Source organism: Chrysemys picta, chromosome 3, assembly GCF_011386835.1.
Source record: "Chrysemys picta bellii isolate R12L10 chromosome 3, ASM1138683v2, whole genome shotgun sequence".
In the NCBI taxonomy this organism is placed as follows: domain Eukaryota; kingdom Metazoa; phylum Chordata; order Testudines; family Emydidae; genus Chrysemys; species Chrysemys picta.
Window position 1 is genome coordinate 114,224,488 of NC_088793.1, and position 16,781 is coordinate 114,241,268.

The window sequence follows — 16,781 nt, forward strand, 5'->3', positions numbered from 1 at the left end:
AATTGGACAAGTCTGGCAAATTTAAAAAGAGGGGAAATTATGACCTGCAGTTGCCTTAATAATAATAAATAATAAATTAATGGAGATATCCCATCTCCTAGAACTGGAAGGGACCTTGAAAGGTCATTGAGTCCAGCCCCCTGCCTTCACTAGCAGATATCCTATTGCCTAGAACTGGAAGAGACCTTGAAAGATCATCAAGTCCAGCCCCCCGCCTTCACTAGCAGGACCAAGTACTGATTTTGCCCCAGATCCCCAAGCAGCCCCCTCAAGGATTGAACTCACAACCCTGGGTTTAGCAGGCCAATGCTCAAACCACTGAGCTATCCCTCCCCCTCCTAAATAAAACAGGAATGAATGGCCCAAAATTACCATTTCATTGATTATATCCCATCAATATAATCAATGAAATGGTAATTTTGGGCCATTCATTCCTGTTTTGTTTATCAATATAAAGGTAAATGAGGAACTACAATCAAAATACAATAACAACTGTAACAAAGCTTGATGAAGAGATTTGTAGATTGATCTATAAAAACAAGTTACACACAGTGATGGTGAGGGAATTATACTTAGGGCTGCCTGCAACCCAATAGTTTTATGAAGAGTTAATAATGTTTGAGAAGTGCTATGTAAATGTATAGCCAGGAAAACTAATCTGTCTGAATCTTAAGTATTTTTGCCTCATTTTATTTCACAGTCAAGCAAGTTTAAAGACTGAGCACACACTTTAACTTTGACATTTTTGGATTTTGTTTGTCATCACAGTCATGTTAAAATAGTTTGGTGTTGGTTAAAGCTTGCTTTGATTAATTTGTCAATGTCTCTAAAATGTGCTGATGATTGATCAAATGCTTTTCTTTGGATTTCTTCTTATATGGAGCTTCCATTGAAGTAGTAATATGTTTTGTATTTACTTGAAAGAAGGGCTGTTGGGTTACATTGGCACAACATAATGTTAGCACACAGCCGTTTCAGAAATTAAATGAATGTTTATCATGTGTAGCAGAATAATCTGAGTACCCTTGTTACCTACTGTTATAATGCAGAGTTATGCTTATGTACTTATGGTCCTACTATGCATACTAACCAGCCTGCTGCATATAGGTTCCCTGCCATGCTCACAACTTCCGTGATCAGTAGAGCAGAGGTCTGAAAAAGTTTTTTCCTTGCTTTATTACCACCACATCCACATTGGTGGTGATGAAAACAGAGTAAGGAGAATTACTGCATTCAAATGCATAGATGCTTTGTTCTCATATAAGGCTGTAATATAAAAGTAGTTTTGAGTATGCAATCCAAGGGGATGTCTTCACTAGCAATGTTAAAGCGCTGCCGCGGCAGCGCTTTAACGTAGCTGTGTAGTTGCGGCACCAGCGCTGGGAGAGAGCTATAAAAAAACCACCTCCACGGCTCCCAGCGCTGGTGCACTGTCTACACTGGTGCTTTACAGCGCTGAAACTAGCTGTGCTCAGGGGAGTGTTTTTTCACACCCCTGAGCAGGAAAGTTGCAGCGCTGTAAAGTGCCAGTGAAGACAAGTCCCTTTCATGTAGTTGTGCTATTTAAGGCCTTTCCGTGCTTGAATGCAGTGCCTCTCTCTGCTGCTGCTAAGAGTTGAATAAATGAAGCAGAAAAGAGTGAGTCAGATTAGGAGAAAGAAAGAAAAATGCAGAGGTGAGAAGGGGAAACAAAAGGAGAGAAGAAAAATACAAAAGAGTAAAATAGTAAAACACACACAGGAAAATAGTAGTGGTCATAGCATGCATCCCACATATTGCAATGTTTTCACTGAGAACTGCATGGGCATTTGATGCGTTGATGTGGGAGGAAGAGGGATCCTCTTCATTAGAGAAGGTGAGTGGAAGTCACAATTCCTCATTTTCTATTGTGGTGCCATGGTAGAACTGAGTTTTTGGCTAGTCACTTAAGTGCTCTGTGTCTCAGTTTACCCATGTGTAAAATTGAACTCACAAAGGTGTTGTGAGAATTTGTAAAGCACTTGGAGATCTTGGGCTGATAGGTTCTGTTGGAGCTCCAGGTATTTCTCTTGGTAACACTCTGGATTGCTATACAATGAAATGCAACTGTTGACGAGCTGCAAGGGCAGTAACTGTAAAATATTGCTCTGAAGGGAAATATCACTTCAGATGATTGCTATATGTTGGCCAAAGCCTTGGGAAACAAGCAGCAACCAAGGGAACTATTTTCCTCTAAGAGGCAATACATTTTACTACTTTTGCCCCCCATGTTTAGTTGATATTAGTTTTGTTCATTTGGGATTTTTAAAAAGTATAATACCCCAAATTAAATTTGTTCATTTAAAAACACACACATCCTGCATCAGCTCCCCCATCGCTCATAATTCTCAGTAGCTCAGCTGGGTCAGGGTTGGGTTTTCTCACCTTTGCCACATCAACCTTTGAGGAGCAACATTTAAAGAAGAAGGCAGGCTGCAGGGCCCAAAGGAGTAAATAATGCTAGAGAGGGACAGTCCTGGTGACTTCTCTTTTTATGATGCCATCTGCTTTGATGCACAAGCCCCAGCTTTCTCCTTCAGCGCCAGTTACCTCCTGCTAACAGCGCCAGTTCCTTTAATTAGCTGGTAAGGGCTGTCTGTTATGTTGACCAGCTTGTAGGAGGGTACTGTATGTTGAAGGTCAATGATAATGTCTGATGTCACATTGGAGGGAAGCAACCAGTTTTTAGTTGTATAGTATGTGTCTATTAACCGATGGGGCTTAAAAGGAAATTTCAAGGGTTAATCCATTTGCTTACCCTTTTGAGATGGAACAAACCAGCACTGAGGATCCAAGAGAGCAAGAGGAAGAGTCACTAAACAGTTGACGCTTCTTTTGTAATTTAAAGAGAGTGGGAGAATCACTTTTTTTTTTTTTTTTTTGGAGAGAGAGAATAGTAAAATTCTGGTCTGGAGGAAGAATACCTCCAAGGGCTTAGCAGAGATTTTAATGCCATCTGTGCTGAATGACCCTGCCCTTCCTTGAAATCTTGGGTAAACAATGCAGTAAGAGTTTTTTTCTTTATTCCTAAATACATGGAATTGGAAGATCTTTATGTTGTAGGTATGCTTGTTACAATCCTTTGCATAGAGATTATTTTAAGAGTTATGAAATCATATGTTTAGGCTCTATCTAATTGAAATCAAACTGTTGAACATTTATAATGCAACTGTCATACAGTGTTTTTCTTTTCTCTGTGAAAGAACATGGTAAAAACCAGCGAGAGATGGATCCAGTCTCAGCAATACAGGAAGTGGAACCTCCATTGCTTGAAACTTCAGCCCCTCTCCCCAGTGCCCAGGTAATAAGATGAGCTTTGGGCAAGTGGTTTAAACATTAAACTGAATCTAATTATGTCTCTTTAAATATGTTTGCCTAGTATACAAAAGCATCTATTCTGCTTATTTGCTGCTTCTGTTATTGTGTCACTAAATATCCGAATATTTAGTGTTAGTTATTTTTTATAAGTGGCAACCAGTTTATGAATTCTAAAACTGAAAGGTGAACTGAAATAGTTCCCAAATCAGTGGGACCCCCAATTCCGCAAAGTACATGAGGACATGCTTAACTTTAAGCATGCATGTAAGTCCCAGTGACTTCAAAGGCACCTGAGCTCATGCATAAGTGCTTTTCTGTTTAGCAATGTTTTCCTGAATCAGGGCCCAAAAATATGTTTGCAGACTTAAAGAGTTACACATACATTCTTTTGTATAACCAAATTCTTTTCAATTAGTTCCTCTTTCATTTATTTGCCTATGTTCAGGCCTTCAGGGATGCATGTTTACATTGCAGCAACTGCTGACAGCAGGAGGAATGTAGCTCTCTGCTTCGCTATTAGTATAAAGCTGTGTGGGTGGGTGTGCACTCACGTGTGAGAGAAACCCGAGGGCTTGAACCCAGGGTATGGCAAGTAGAGTCTTTGAAAATGTATTCATTTATAATTTATATAAGTCTGCTGCTGAATGTATTGCATTTTTAACATTTAAGGTTAAAATTAGTACATGCTTTTAAAGAAAGCATTTCACTTCACCTTTAAATGTCTCTTGTTTTAACAATTTAATTGAAACAGATTCAGTTTGTAACTTAAAACAGATGCCAAAAGAACAAGCATTTTATAGAGTGCAGATAGAAAGAAAAAAGTTGATATCCTGGGGCTTTTAATAGGCAAATATATATAATTTCAAACTTTTCATCCTTGAAAACCTCCCATTAAAAATATAGCTAAAAAAACAATAGATCAAACTATGCTTTATGCCATGTGGTTGATGATGATAAAACTTCTACTCAAAAAAAACCTCTGCTTCCCTCCCCCTCTCCCACCACCATATGTAAAATATGTTACCAGTGATAGGGTTTCCATTTGTTTAATTACTGGAACTTTATGGTTGTAGATTTTTTTTCCCTTTTAAATATACAGTTGCTTGCTAGGGTGAAGGTATAACATATTCTTTTACAACAATATACAATTTTATATGGAAACAGATGGATTTTTCATCGAAAACAAGTAAGAAAGAAGCATAGGAACTTAAACAGGGAACATTTCTTTTTGCTCTCAAGGAGTTCTGGGGCGTTAATTAGATTCATTTTCCAAAGACACTGTAATAAAATTCTCAGTGTGCATACTGACTAGATGTAGAGATTTTTTTAATCTTGTATTTTGTAAATTCCCAGTGTAATGGTACATCGTTGCCAGCAGATATTTAACAAGTCTTGTTCTGACAGCCTAATGTTCTAATCTTTTTGTTTAGTATAAAATATGTAACATTTATGTATATTGCAAATATTAAAACTAACTATTTAAAAACTGGCCATCCATGTCAGATGTTGAAAAAAGTTGGTACATATGAATATATTTTAGTCCAACTAACGTTACCAAAAATTTCTTCAGACTTAACATGTTGATTAAAAGTTATCCTTCATTTCCCATGTTTCTTTCATCCAGAAATCAAAACAATACATTCAGCAACAACAACAAAAATTGACCCTCAGACATTTTTTAGGTAATAATAAAATAAACTTGTTTAACATAGGCGTTATAAAGTTAACATCTATAGATTGGATAAATATGTTGAACTATTCTGAATGTAATAAGTGCAGTGGAAAATAAAAATATATAACTTATTACTAAATGTTAAAGCTAGCAAAGGAATGTGCAGACATCCATGAATGCAACTAATTTTTAATGCGTGTAGAAAAGTACAATTGGAGGCCTTTCTAACTTTTTAAAATAAAGTAAAATCTGTAAACAGCTATGTTTTATACGGTGTTGTATGATATGTACTCAGCAGTTATTGAAACATGGAAGAAGAAATTATATTTTTGCTTTTATCTCCTTCACCACAAAACACATACACAAATTCTGAGAAGAACAGTAGCTGGTCAGACCAAACTGCTGATGGAGCTATCTAATTGGGAGTTGTACCAGTTGGAGCCATTAGGGTAACCTTTTGCCAGGTAGACATATTGTAAGGGAATCAGAGGGAGACAGTGAGGGCCAGATCCAAAGCCCATCAAAGTCTATGGAAAGATTCCCAATGACTTCATTGGGTTTTGGGTCAGCCTCTAGATTCCTCACCCCTCCTCTGTGCTGAATGCTGCAGCTCTCTGTGACAGTTTCTAATTGGATTAAAGTTTCTCTGCCCCTTTGGTTTAACTGAGGAATCCTGCCTCAAGCACTCAGCCTGTCCCTTATGGCTGTTTCTAATGCTGAATTTCAAGTATGCAAAAAAACAAGAACAATTAGTAATGAAAACTGAAGTATGAGGCTTAAGCTGTCTGGAAAAACCTGCAATTTGCCCTGAATGCAAAATTCCAAGATTCTCTCTATTAATAAAGAAGGAAGTTGTCTGTTTCATAAACTATACTTAAATCCTATGGCTTCCGTATGAGGAGAGATTAATAAGACTGGGACTTTTCAACTTGGAAAAGAGATGGCTGGGGAAGATATGATAAAGGGCTATAAAATCATGACTAGTGTAGAGAAAATAGATAAGGAAGTGTTGTTTACTGCTTCTCATAACACAAGAACTAGGGATCGCTAAACGAAATTAATAGGCAGCAGGTTTAAAACAAATAAAAGGAGGTATTTCTTCACACAACACACAGTCAACCTGTGGAACTCTTTGCCAGAAAATGTTGTGAAGGCCAAGACCATAACAGTTCAAAAAAGAATTAGATAAATTCATGGAGGATAGGTCCATCAATGGCTATTAGCCAGGATGGGCAGGAATGGTGTCCCTAGCCTCTCTTTGCCAGAAGCTGGGAATGAGTGACAGGGGATGAATCACTGGATGATACCTGTTCTGTTCATTCCCTCTGGGGCACCTGGCACTGGCCACTGTCGGAAGACAGGATACTGGGCTAGATGGACCTTTGGTCTGACCCAGTAGGGCCATTCTTATGAAGAAATAAAACATTTTCCTGTATAGGGTTTCCTGTATAGGTATAAGGGTGATGCTTTTCTGCTCATGTAGTTGCTTCCAGAACTGAACAACAGAGCACACAGGGTGTAGAAGACTTTGGTTTTGATCTCAGCAGCAACTTTTTTCTATAATTGCATAATATACCTAGGTCCATTAGGAAAGCGTGATGGTTTTCTGGATGCTGATTATAATCTTCTGTGTGCTAGAAATATTGTAAACTACAGGACCAGTCGCCCTCCACTGTTTTAAAAAAAAAAATTGTAGTAGTAGTACTTGTGTTCACTGCGCAATAGACACAGATGGATGCCTAGTAACATTTGCTGTCAGAAACATTCTGGAGAATATTTGTTGACAGAAATAATTAAGTGGCTAGACATAAACACTTAAAAAGCCTTGTTTATTTCTACCAGTTACAATTACGTTATAAATGCGAAATCATTGTAAAGTCTTTCCTTGCACCCATCTTGTTAATAGAGGAGTGATCCTATTGTATTAAAAAATAACTACATTCTATTGGATGTCTCCGTTTATATGTAACCTCCCTGGTAAAAGGCTTTCTGTTTGTATTAAAAAGCTGTTTTCCCCAAAGATTCTTAAGAGCTCTTCAGCGAAGGAATGACAACAGCCAACAGCAGTTATTTTGCTTAGGTAGATCAACTGAAAACTTAACTTGGGGCTGGTCTATACTAGAGGGGGGGATCGATCTAAGATACGCAACTTCAGCTACACGAATAGCGTTGCTGAAGTTGAAGTATCTTAGATCGAATTACCTGGGGTCCACACGGCACGGGATCGACGGCCGCGGCTCCCCCGTTGACTGCGCTACCACCACTCACTCTGGTGGAGTTCCGGAGTCAACGGTGAGCACGTTCGTGGATCGATATATCGCGTCTTAATGAGACGTGATATATCGATCCCGGATAAATCGATTGCTACCCGCCGATACGGCAGGTAGTGAAGACGTACCCATGGTACCTAAAAAGAGATTTCTAAGCTGAGCCTATAAAACTCGTTTCACCTTGGTGTTTTATTCCCAAGTCTATAAGGGTACATTAAGCCAGTTTTACTGAAGCGATGTCCTCACTAGCACAACTGCATTATAATACTCTTTAAGATTTGGCAAGAGATGGAGGAAGGAGATTCTATAGAATTTTGTGTGGGAGTCACCTCTGTCAGGAGAGATGAAGGAAGTAGAGAGAGCTTAGAGCGCTACAAGGAATTCAGGAAGTCCATGTTTAAGTTGTTATCTTTCAAGTTGCAAAAGGTCACTAAAGATGTTTTAATACACAATTCTGTATAGGAATTTCAATATCTTAAAAATGAAATAGAGTTGAAAGAAAAAATATTGCCAGCCACACTTCTGTTTCTCTTTGCTGCTCAACAATGCATATCTCACTCCCTTAAATAAACCAGATTCAGCTTTCTTTAAGTACATATTTATAAAGTTTGATGCAGAAAAGCATAGAAAGACTGAAACTATCCATTATGCAAGAGGTCTCATTGGTATGCACTTCTGTTTAGAAAGAAGAATTGATTCAAGGGGAGAGAATGCATTTAATGGGGGGGAATGAGTAGAAATGGTCTGCAGCTAAATAGTCATGTATTGTGATTCTGTAACATCTCACTAGGTAGGGTCAGACTAGGTTGTCAATATGTGAATCGGAGATCTCTGGAAAGACACCTCGCTGCTGCAGGAGATGTTGGTGATGATTGATTAAGTGGTATACTTGTCTCTGAATCAGAATTGAACAAATGACCCAGTCTAGTGTTAATTAGTGCTAAGAAGAGACATCTGCAGTTGAGTTTTAACATTAGTCCTTATTCATGTGCAGATATTAAAGATCCCATGGCATTTCTTTTGCAAAGCTAGGCCTGTTAAGTTTGATGTTAAATCCCAATTTGGTTTATGATGTTCACCTAACCCACAGTAAATTCCCTGCAGTTTCAGTGTGTTGCCTTGTTTTTCTTTCCATCTTTTCTTTACCTGTTGTATAGTGTTATGTGCAGTTAAACAGCCACTGTGCTATCCCACATATAGTTGTATTTCAGTGGTAGGTGAATTGATCCCTGTATATGTTATCTATCTCCTTACATTACCTCATGGGGGAGTAGTGAGGCTTGAAGTTTGCTTTCACATTCTTTGATGTGTAAGTATGTTTGTCTATGTTTATATGATTGCTAACTATAAGGAATGCTGTACATGTAAATGCTGAAATGTACTGTTATAGAGGACAAAAAGAAACTGACAGAAAAATTAATTCCAAAGTGACATTCTTGAATATCCAGCAGACACTGACTATTCTGATATGAAGTCATTGTGTAATATTTGGACCCCAATTAAAGAAAAGAATACAATGAAATGTTAGTAAACATTGCTGGGGGGGGGGTGGAGGGAGAAATAGATAACACAACCATGTTTTCCAATATTGCATTAGGCGTTGGCTAGTATTTAGGTTCAGATAACAAAATCTGGGAGAAGAGATCATAAAGCGGTTACAATAACTTCATTGTTGCAGCATTTGCTGTTATTTTGTATTCTGTCATCGACCACCTAAGCTGAGAGAAGTCTCTTGGCTCCTATTTGTTTTCTTTTCCAGTGATATTGAGATTTCCCGAGGACAGAGTCCAAAAGCTGTTGATAGACTTGCCAAGGAGATAGGATTGCTTGCAGATGAAATTGAAATCTATGGCCAAACCAAAGCCAAAGTACGTTTGTCCCTGCTGGAAAGGTTAAAGGATCAAACAGATGGAAAATACGTTCTAGTTGCTGGGTAAGAATATACACTAAGTTTCCCCCTTCCCCGCTCTCTCTCTCTGCTAACACAAACATGTGACTCATATCTTTTAATTTACTGAATAAATTGCCCATTATAAACTTGCAGCACTTGGTGCATTATGAAAGCAAGTATTTATTTTTTTCCTTTTTTTTAAATAACCTTCCTCCCCCCCGCCCCAGCTGTGATTTACAGAAATTAAGTATGTTTTATGGAAGGTAGATCAAGTTAAGCTTCTTAAAATGTCTTTTATAACTATTTGATTTTTCTTGACTCATCAGCTCTTAAAGTATTTGACTCAGAAGTGCAGTCACTTTGTCTGCACTGTGGCTGTTTATAAAGAATTTTTAATGGAAGCTACATGATAATCTATTGGTATTAATGGTAAATACTTTTTTTATTGAATAGCAAACTGCATAGTTAAATAAAATCCATGTTTTCCCCCCTAAAATGTAGACATGTCTCCAGGCAGGCTTATCCTACTCTCTGTTCCCATGATTATTTTAAAATGTTATGGAAATACCTGTCTCCTTTTCTCACCCGCTTTCCTTTGCCTCCTTTTCTCACCCACTTAGAAAGAAAATATTTTCTCACACACCTGCTTTGTGAAAAGGGAAGTTCTTCACATGTGCACTTATGTGCAACCATTTTCATGAAACATTCAATTGCAGCATGTCCTTTGCTTTCTTTTTACAACAAAAGCCCGTAGTAATGCACTGGTGTCTTTTTTACTTTGTGAATTGATAAGTTTTAGGTTGTTTTCATAAAATTCTCTAATGGCTATTTAGCACCTTTTTTTCTGGCAATTAAGCATAGTATACATAAAGGGTGGGGGGAGAATGGAAGATCTAGCAAAAAAATTTTCATTGTCAAATGTAATCCAGTTCTAGTGACATTCTTGTTGTTGTTGTTTTTGGCAGTAGTGCAACAAAATTGGGAAGTGAAGATTTCCAGCTGGTCCAGAGGAGAGAGCCATTTTTAGCTGCCTTTGTCCTGCCAATCCCTTGATCAACTAGTGTCTTCCTTTCTAACACAGACAGTTAACTTTTGCACATTCTTAGTGGGAAATCTGGGTGCCTGGCATCAGTTCAGTGAATTTCTCTCACGTCAATCTGTCACCCAGAAACTTGCGAAGTTGTCATCAAGGCCATCTTGTGGAATTACAATTTACAGAAATATTCCATATTTGGAGGTTCACTGAGAGCCTTTCTTTGAATCACAAAAGCAATCGTGTATGTCTGTTGGGCTACATTTTTAATTTTAACTACACAGCAACAAAATAAAATAGAAGCCGGTTCAGCCATGGGGTGGTTGATGAGCAAAATTGTTCTGCTCTTTCAGGTTCTAAGTTGCTACTGCATGATTTAGGCACTATGCAGCAGGGGAAGGCTGTTCCTAAACCCCAGAGGAGTGGAGCGTCACATAAGCACAGATTTAGAAGTATCTTAGGAGGGAACATGGATATAATGCAGAACTCTATTCAGATGGAGTTTAGGATGTGAGGAACTGCCTCCTTTAAGCTTCCTCTTTTCTACATCGCTCTTCCTATTCTATCTCCCAATCTGCCCTTTTAAGGGCAGCAACCTAGGAAAAAGTGCAGTATATACTCTGAATGCTGCTTTGTGGGGGAGAGAGAGAAATTATAGAATCGTAGGACTGGAAAGGACCTTGAGAGGTCTTCTAATCCAGTTCCCTGCACTCAAGTTAGGACTAAGTATTATCTAGATCATCCCTGAAGAGTGTTTGTCTAACCTGCTCTTAAAAATCTCCAATGACAGAGATTCCACAACTTCCCTAGACAATTTATTCCAGTGCTTAACCACCCTGACAGAAATTTTCGCTAATGTCCAACCTAAACCGCCCTTGCTGCAATTTAAATCCATTGCTTCTTGTCCTATCCTAACAATTTTTCTCCCACCTCCGTGTAACAACCTTTTAAGTACTTAAAAACTGTTATCATGTCCCTCCTCAGTCTTCCGTTCTCCAGACTAAACAAACCCAATTTTTTTAAATTCCCTCATCGGTCATGTTTTCTAGACCTTTAATCATTTTTGTTGCTCTTCTCTGGACTTTCTCCAAATTGTCCACATCTTTCCTGAAATGTGGCTCCCAGAACTGGACACACTACTCCAGCTTAGGCCTGAGTAGGTCCGAAGAATTACTTCTCATGTCTTGCTTACAACACTCCTTCTAATACTTCCCAGAATGATGTTTTGCTTTTTTTGCGTGTTACATTGTTGACTCATATTTAGCTTGTGATCCACTATGATCCCCAGATCCCTTTCTGCAGTACTCCTATAGAAGAACGGGCTGAGGGGAAGTGTCCAGGGAAAAATAGCAGCATTGGCAGAGGTTAAAGAGGTGCAGCAGGATGCTGCTATTTGCCGGGTCCCTGCAATGGGACCTGGAGTAGTAGACGGGTCCCCCCCACTCAACACTGTATTTGTAGAATGTTTTCTTGTTACCCTTCACATCTCTAGCTAGTTTAATCTATCCAGACATGAAGGAAGGATGGCAAAATAGTGAGTAGACCAGGTATGGATCTGAGAGCTTTCAGGAAAATGGTGCAAAGAGGTGTGTATAATATTTTGGCAATATTTTAGCAATAAATAAATTGTCCCTATGTGTAACTGCATAATTGAATTATGCAGTGGGTCCCTACATAGAGTAATTTGTATGAGGCTATTATAAATGATAGTAACAAGCATTGTTACATTACTCCTGACAGCATTCTGTGCCAAAAAAATTAATTCTGTGCCCCCCTCCCAAAAAAAAAATTCTGTGCACCATATTTTAAAATTCTGAAAATGTTATTGTCAAATAAATATGGAGGCTCCAGCATGGCATTGGGGAGCACAGGCTCCTGCTGCAGCTGAGGAGCTATGGGTGCAGGAAGCAGAAAGGGGGGGAGTTTGCAGAGCTTCCTGCAGCTGGGGAGGAAATCTGGGGATGGCTCTGACTGGGCCCCGTATGCTATGCAAGGGAAGAGGAAGTCCTGTCCTCGCCAGCCCAGCCGGGGCTAGCAGCTGAGCCCGGCGCAGGGTAGGAGCCTCCAACCAGGTCTTCCTCAGTCCCGCCTCCTGCCCCACAGTGATTTACCTCTCTGCCGACTGCCCTGTGCACCCAAGACACACTGCTGGGGAGGGTTGCATGACTGCTCTTGTGACTTCCCTTTGCTTCAAGTCATTTTTCTGCAGGGAAGCAAAGAAATCTGTGGGGGACATAAATTCTGTGCATGCGCAGTGGTGCAGAATTCCCCCAGGACTATTACATAAGGGTTAGCATAGAATGTTTCCTTACTGAGGGGTAGCATGACTGTAGAAGAGGGGTTCTCAAACTTCACTGCATGCGACCCCCTTCTGACAAAAAAAATTACTACAGGACCCCAGGATGGGGGGAATCAAAACCTGAGCCGGCCCGCACCCCGCTGCCCATGGTGGGGCGGGGGATGGGGGCCGCAAAGCCCAAGGACTTCAGCCCTAGGCTGAAGTCTAGACCCTAGTAAGTCTAGAATCATAGAATATCAGGTTGGAAGGGACCTCAGGAGGTCATCTAGTCCAACCCCCTGCTCAAAGCAGGACCAATTCCCAACTAAATCATCCCAGCCAGGGCTTTGTCAAGCCTGACCTTAAAAACCTCTAAGGAAGGAGATTCCACCACCTCCCTAGGTAACCCATTCCAGTACTTCACCACCCTCCTAGTGGAAAACGTTTTTCCTAATATCCAACCTAAACCTCCCCAACTGCAACTTGAGACCATTACTCCTTGTTCTGTCATCTGGTACCACTGAGAACAGTCTAGATCCATCTTCTTTGGAACCCCCTTTCAGGTAGTTGAAAGCAGCTATCAAATCTCCCCTCATTCTTCTCTTCTGCAGACTAAACAATCCCAGTTCCCTCAGCCTCTCCTCATAAGTCATGTGCTCCAGCCCCCTAATCATTTTTGTTGCCCTCCGCTGGACTCTTTCCAATTTTTCCACATCCTTCTTGTAGTGTGGGGCCCAAAACTGGACACAGTACTCTAGATGAGGCCTCACCAATGTCGAATAGAGGGGAACGATCACGTCCCTCGATCTGCTGGCAATGCCCCTACTTATACAGCCCAGAATGCTGTTAGCCTTCTTGGCAACAAGGGCACACTGTTGACTCATATCCAGCTTCTCGTCCACTGTAACCCCTAGGTCCTTTTCTGCAGAACTGCTTCCTAGCCATTCGGTCCCTAGTCTGTAACAGTGCATGGGATTCTTCCGTCCTAAGTGCAGGACTCTGCACTTGTGTTTGTTGAACCTCATCAGGTTTCTTTTGGCCCAATCCTCTAATTTGTCTAGGTCCCTCTGTATCCTGCCCCTACCCTCCAGTGTATCTACCACTCCTCCCAGGTTAGTGTCATCTGCAAACTTGCTGAGAGTTCAGTCCACACCATCCTCCAGACCATTAATGAAGATATTGAACAAAACCGGCCCCAGGACCGACCCCTGGGGCACTCCACTTGAAACCAGCTGCCAAGTAGACCTGGAGCCGTTGATCGCTACCCATTGAGCCCGACAATCTAGCCAGCTTTCTATCCACCTTATAGTCCATTCATCCAGCCCATACTTCTTTAACTTGCTGGCAAGAATATTGTGGGAGACTGTATCAAAAGCTTTGCTAAAGTCAAGGAATAACACATCCACTGCTTTCCCCTCATCCACAGAGCCAGTTATCTCGTCATAGAAGGCAATTAGGTTAGTCAGGCATGACTTGCCCTTGGTGAATCCATGCTGACTATTCCTGATCACTTTCCTCTCCTCTAAGTGCTTCAGAATTGAGGACCTGCTCCATGATTTTTCCAGGGACTGAGGTGAGGCTGACTGGCCTGTAGTTCCCCGGATCCTCTTCCTTCCCTTTTTTAAAGATGGCCACTACATCCGCCTTTTTCCAGTCATCCGGGACCTCCCCCGATCGCCATGAGTTTTCAAAGATAATGGCCAATGGCTCTGCAATCACATCCGCCAACTCCTTTAGCACCCTCGGATGCAGCGCATCCGGCTCCATGGACTTGTGCTTGTCCAGTTTTTCTAAATAGTCCCGAACCACTTCTTTCTCCACAGCCCTGGTGATCCCATTAAAACGGGGTCCCAGCCCACAGTTTGAGAACTGCTGCTGTAAAATATTGACTAATTTTTTATGTACAGTGCCAATAAGGTTCTTAGATGTGATTTATTTTTTTTTCATATTTAAAATGTACTGCTTCCTTGTGTGTGGTCTTATCAATAGTGGGAATAGAGTGTGTGGTCTTATCAAGAGTGGGAATAGAGTTCGGGTTCCCCACAGTTATTTGCTCAGTTGGCTGTGGCTGATGATAATGTGAGGAAAGTGGGCAACAATGCCTGTTGGGGGGAAAAGGCCTTTCAGGATGGTGAAAGAACAGCACAGAATTGGAGAAGCTGGAGTTGGAAATGATCTTGTCGGCCATCTGGTTCTTCCCCCTGCCAGGACAAGATTAACAGCAAAATTTTTAGATTGGATTTTTGTTAAGTTTACTTCGAAACCAAAGAAAAATACAAACAGCTTTAAAAGGCTGTAGTTTTGGCTAAGTGTGCTAAAATGGATTAGTAAGACACGTGGCTTTACAGGGAACTGTTGCGATTTTTCAATTTCTGCATTTATGGGTTACTCTAGTTTATGGGGAGTTGTTAATTATGCATAATGTTCAGCATTTCATAAGCCAAATTGATTTTCTGTATAATCTGTTCCTCAATCTACAGTACCTTATTTGGTTATGATTCTGAACTTCTTTGTATGCAAAATGCCATGTATCCAGAATAGGGTGACCAGATGAGAGATGTGAAATATCGGGGGGGGGGGGGGGGGGGGCAGAGAAAAAAAAAACCACCAAGAGCTGGCGGCGGAGGGAAAAAAAAAAAAACCCAAGAGCCACGGGAGCATAGGAAAAATTGGGGGGGCTGAGCACCGACTGGCAGCTCCACGCCCTGCCCTTCCCCCACACCAGCTCACCTCCGCTCCGCCTCCCTCTCCCCTGAGCTGGGTGCCGTGTCCTGCTTCTCCCCCCCCCCCCCCTCCGTCCAGTGCTTGCGCCACCAGACAGCTGATTAGCGCAAGCCTGGGAGGGAGGGGTGAGGAGGAGGAATGCGGCCTGCTTGGGGAAGAGGCGGGGCCAGGGCGGGGATTTGGGGAAGGATCCAATGGGGCAGTGAGGGGGTGGGGCAAGGATGGAAATTTGGGGAGGGATCCAATGGGGGACAGAGGGGGCGGAGTTGGGGCGGGGGGGGTCGTGAGCCCCCCTCTGCTTGTGCGCCGGAGCGCAAAATATCGGGACAATTCGCATCCCGACCGAACATCGGTCGGGACGTGGGACAAACAAGCAAATATTGGGACAGTCCCGATAAAATCGGGACGTCTGTTCACCCTAATCCAGAACATAATTGTTTCACTTCCTGTGGAAATGATAAAGATACTGATGCAAATCCACACGTTTCAGAGACCTACTCAGAAAAGGAACAGTTTAGTCCATTGGTGTGTCTTCTGGAGATGCTGGGTGCTGGAGATACTGAACATTCTCCCTAATTTCAGAAAAGCTCTCCAAATGTCAGATGTATAGAAATATTAAGTGCCAGACCCAGTTTGGATAGCTGTTGCAGGATTTAATCAGTTGCCACAAGCTGGCAAATCTTTCTTACTAGCACTTTCATTTAACAGAGTCCCACATCCCATCCATTCAGAATGGAAACATTTCAATACTACGTAGCTCAGAGTTGTGTGAACAAGAGCACGGTACAACAACAGCAACTGTACATCAGTATCACCAGAATCACTGGTACTGAGGAGTTAATATCAAGAAAGCTAAGCAAAAAGCCCCCATTGTAGTATCATCTGAAAATGTGTATAGTACGTTTCTTGCTGAGTTCTTACAATACCCTTAACTGTGTGGAGGTTACAGCTGGTGCAGTGTATCATCTCACTGTTTGTATGTTTATTTTTTCTTTCAGTCAGACCTCATGCGGCTTTCCCACAGAAATATTTCCACTATAAGTTGAATGTAGTGCATAAAGACAAAAGATAAATACGTGCAAACTTCTTCTTTATGATCATATTTTGAAAAAACAAACTTTCCAAAGTTATGGAAAATTTCATATCCTGCCAGGAAATTGGTGACCCGATGGTACAAGGGGAAATAAGTATTATAAGGAGAATAATGATTATGGGCTTTTTATGTTCGTATTCAAAATCTATTAAAGGAAAATTCAAAGAAGAATGTAAACATGAGCATGAGTCCACTGTATCTGAGTAAAAATGAGTGTTTAAAATTAATTCCTTCCAGTATTGCTTACGATCAAAGCACAGGCTCACATTCCAAATGTGATCTTTCTAAAAATGTGCAACAGAGCTATTGGCAGCCAAGTTAGATTATTTTAAACATAAAACTAACCAAATAGTCTAGGTGCATAATGCAGAGGTGTTATGGTAACAGGGCTACACCATTGACTCCCCTCTCGTCTCTGAGTGCACCCCTCAAGTGTTAGGCCTCTTGCCTTCATCTGTGCTGGGGTGTAACCGTGCAATTCTCC

The 16,781-nt window shown here is 41.0% G+C and overlaps 1 protein-coding gene across 6 annotated transcripts in view; it reads left to right on the top strand.

Annotated features, from left to right (window-relative positions):
- MTHFD1L (methylenetetrahydrofolate dehydrogenase (NADP+ dependent) 1 like) overlaps positions 1-16,781 on the top strand; it is a 225,334-nt gene that overhangs the window by 33,098 nt on the left and 175,455 nt on the right. For 5 of the 6 annotated variants that reach the window (XM_008177401.4, XM_008177391.4, XM_008177396.4 and 2 more), the window contains exons 10-11: positions 3,222-3,319; positions 9,038-9,211. In XM_008177401.4, the coding sequence (XP_008175623.2) occupies positions 3,222-3,319; positions 9,038-9,211 (272 nt within the window). Of the gene's footprint in view, positions 1-3,221; positions 3,320-9,037; positions 9,212-10,134; positions 10,341-16,781 lie in introns of those variants that run through there. The other variant, XM_042848245.2, reaches the window with a different exon arrangement.